This window comes from Octopus bimaculoides, chromosome 25, assembly GCF_001194135.2.
Source record: "Octopus bimaculoides isolate UCB-OBI-ISO-001 chromosome 25, ASM119413v2, whole genome shotgun sequence".
Lineage (NCBI taxonomy): Eukaryota > Metazoa > Mollusca > Cephalopoda > Octopoda > Octopodidae > Octopus > Octopus bimaculoides.
In genome coordinates this window covers 21,420,601-21,424,277 of record NC_069005.1, presented here as the reverse complement: position 1 = coordinate 21,424,277, position 3,677 = coordinate 21,420,601, and the positions used below count along the sequence as shown (strand labels likewise).

The 3,677-nt window shown below is 38.0% G+C and overlaps 1 protein-coding gene across 1 annotated transcript in view; it reads right to left on the bottom strand.

Annotated features, from left to right (window-relative positions):
- LOC106878722 (putative uncharacterized protein DDB_G0282133) overlaps window positions 1-3,677 on the bottom strand; it is a 142,405-nt gene that overhangs the window by 33,919 nt on the left and 104,809 nt on the right. Inside the window, exon 7 of the mRNA XM_052976837.1 lies at window positions 2,960-3,035. Coding sequence (XP_052832797.1) covers window positions 2,960-3,035 — 76 coding nt within the window. The remainder of the gene's footprint in view (window positions 1-2,959; window positions 3,036-3,677) is intronic.

The window sequence follows — 3,677 nt, the reverse complement described above, 5'->3', positions numbered from 1 at the left end:
ACCTCAGGACCTATTTTTTTTAAAGCCAAGTTCTTATTCTATTGGTCTCTTTTGCCAAACTGCTAAGTTATAGAGACATAAACACACCAACACTAAGTGTCAAGTGGTGGGTGAGGACAAACACAGTGATTCAAGGGCTGAGAGATTCTTATTTCTTTACTGCCCACAAGGGGCTACACACAGAGAGGACAAACAAGGACAGACAAACGGATTAAGTCAATTACATCGACCCCAGTGTGTAACTGGTACTTATTTAATCAACCCCGAAAGGATGAAAGGCAAAGTCAACCTTGGCGGAATTTGAACTCAGAATGTAACAGCAGACGAAATACCGCTAAGCATTTCACCCAGCATGCTAACGATTCTGACAGCTTGCCGCCTTGGGCTGAGAGATTCTTGCAGTGGCACTTATCAAACTTTGATAAATACCAACATACAAAACTCTTGGCTCTTGAGTCACTCTGTTGCTTCTGCTAAAGTTAATAAAAATATACATATATTCATATATTATGAGTTCTACTGTTCCTGTTTGCATCTCCATACTTACACTCACACAGGTATAGATTCATTCTAACTAGAAATTCACACCTGATAAATATGTTATACAAAGCATAATGAAACACCAAATACATAAGAGACAAAAATTCATTCACACCACAATTACTAATTCTTATGTTATTGTGTTTGACCCTTTGGCTTTTATTGTAACAAATATGACAATAGACTAATTATGACTAAATGTCTCATTCAATCTAGCATACACCCTATTCTACACGCTATCCACACACATATACACACTGAAGTATGATGCATTGGTGTTACTCCATTCAAACTTTTAGATAAGACAGGTTTCATATATGCCTATGCAACAAATGAAACTATGTCAAACAATTGTTACTTGAAATAGCACTACATCACAACGATATATAGAAATAATATCGTTACTGGCTTCGTTAAGGCAGCAAGCTGGCTGAATCATTAGCATGCTGGGAAAAATGCATTTTGTCTGTCTTGATGTCCTGAGTTTAAATTTGGTCAAGCTTGATTTTGCCTTTTATCCTTTTAGGGTCATCATCATTATCATAATTTAACATCCGTTTTCCATGCTAGCATGGGTTGGGCAGTTTTACGGAAAACTGGTAAGCTGAGAAGCTGCACCAGGTCCTAATCTGATTTGGCATGGTTCCTACAGCTAGATGCCCTTCCTAATGCCAACCACTCCAAGAGTGTAGTGGGTGCTTTTTATGTGCCATGACTATGATCTCACATAGCTTGACAGGTTTTCTCAAGCATGGTATATTGTCAAAGTTCTCAATCACTTGTCTGCCTCTGTGAGGCCCAAGATTAAATTCAAAATAGTGAAGTGTTTAGTCAGTGCCCTCATGATAGAAAATTTGTGTTAGAGATATGCGCTTCCCTGTTTTCTGACTAGTGAATGAAAAATACACATAAACTGACCGTCTCAGCCAGAAGGGGTTTTTGCTTAGAGGAATTTCATTTCAAGGTTTTTTCCACTGTTGACCAAGATTGTATTTATACTTCCAGCAAACAGGTCTGACGAGCCACCTATATTGCTAAAAGCAACCAATGGTAACTTTTTGAGAAGCCATAACAAAAGATATTTTAATTAAAACCTTATTGTAAGTTTTATTCCTTTGTTTTCCATGTCCCATTCTGAAGTAACTCATGTCCCCACTGGAGGGGAATGCATCCCACCTTGAGAAACACTGCTCTGGCTACTCTATTCCAAAACATGTTCTTCCAGTTGAAGATATAATGCATGTATTATACACTATACTACATGTATTGAATACTGTATGCCTTGTTTGTAATATCCAAACGTATGTGTTGCATTCAAATAAATATTACAGCATAAAAATAACCATGTGTTCTTAACAGAAACTACAGATTTAATACTCTCTTAAGACATGCTAAGTAATTCATTTGTCTTGTTTATTTCCCCTCAAAGTGTTAAGATACTCTAAAAATATTGTTGTGTTGCATTTTCCCCATTTTCATTCAGCCTTTATGAATGGACATTCATTTGGTCTTAAACAGTTTGTTCTCATAGGTTAGGCTTGGTATTGAATGTTTTTAATGACATTTTCTAAAGTTTCTTTCAGATAATTTTTTATCAATCCTGCTGAGAAAATTTTCTTTGTTTGTAATAGTTAGCTGCATAAAACTCATATCGACAGTTGTTAACTTGCTCAATGTGCTCCTTGGTCTGTATTTTTTTATTGTCATGGTTTGAGCATGGTTTCCTGTATCTTAAAACCAGTCCCACTACTCTATACAACCACTACTAGAACTGCTTTTACATTGAATGAATGACCGACGCAACTGACATGCTTTGAGGCTTCTTTGTCCTCTCTTTCATACATCTGACACACAGAACAGACATGTTGCTGTTGTTGTTGTTGTTGTCATTTACATGTTTATAAAGTGAGAAAGATAAAAAGGTTGGCATGAAGTACATGAAGTGAAACAGACAGTGAACACGGTGGATTTTACTAACAAGTGCTATCTTGGTTGAAGAACAGTGGTGAATAAACAGATTCCATAAAGCTGTTAAAGAAAATATCACCATTATTTCAATATCTCTTTTCCATGCTTGCATGAGTAAGATGAAGCTTCTTGAGGCAGATTTTCTACAGCTGGTTATCATTCCTGTCACTAACCCTCACCTGCTTCCAAGCAACGTAATATTCCCAAATGCACAAGATAGCTGGACATGATTAGGGAAGCTCTCCAGAGGCTTGGTATCACTTTGGAGGATGCAGTTCTCAAAGAGACCAGCACCAGAGTAGAGAAAAACTCTCAGCAAATGAAGATTATGATCCAGTTTTGACCCAGTTTGACTCAGCTTTAGAAACTTCACTTTTTTTGAAAGGCAATAATATTACAATTTCTCATTTCTATTTCATGTACAGTTAAGGATTTATTTTGAAGTACTTACAGGATACATACTATCTTCTTCTTCAAATTCAAAGTATGATGTGTAATCAGGATCTATTTCAACCATTGCGGGCCACCTAGAATTTCAAAAGAAAAAAAAAACAGCTGATAAGTTCATTAATTTGAAATAATAAAAACCAATTAAAAAAAAAAAAATCATGTTGGTGTGTGAGTTAGTGTCAATCAGTGAAATGGTATTTTTTGGGTATGATTTAGGATGTTTGTGGCTGTACCACTAACATTCTACACAACAGCCATGGGCATTGTTCCTTCTACCAAACTGGGCAAAGAAAAAAAAAAGGCTCCAGCAGGGCTGTGTGGTAAGAATCTTGCTATTCAACTACATGGTTTCGGATACAGTCCGACTGTGTTCAGATCACCGCCTTACCGGCACATGTGCCAGCGGTACGTGAGAAACAACATTTGAGTGTGGTCGTTGCCAGTGCTGCCAGACAGGCTCCTGTGCAGGTAGCATGTAAAATCACCTTTTGAGCGTGGTTGTTGCGAGAACTGCCTGACTGGCCCTCGTGCCGGTGGCACATAAAAGCACCCACTACACTCTCGGAGTGGTTGGTGTGAGGAAGGGCATCCGGCTGTAGAAACTTTGCCAGATCAGATTGAGCCTGGTACAGCCTCTGGCTCACCAGTCCTCAGTCAAACTGTCCAACCCATGCCAGCATGGAAAGCGGACATTAAACGATGATGATGATGATGAATAT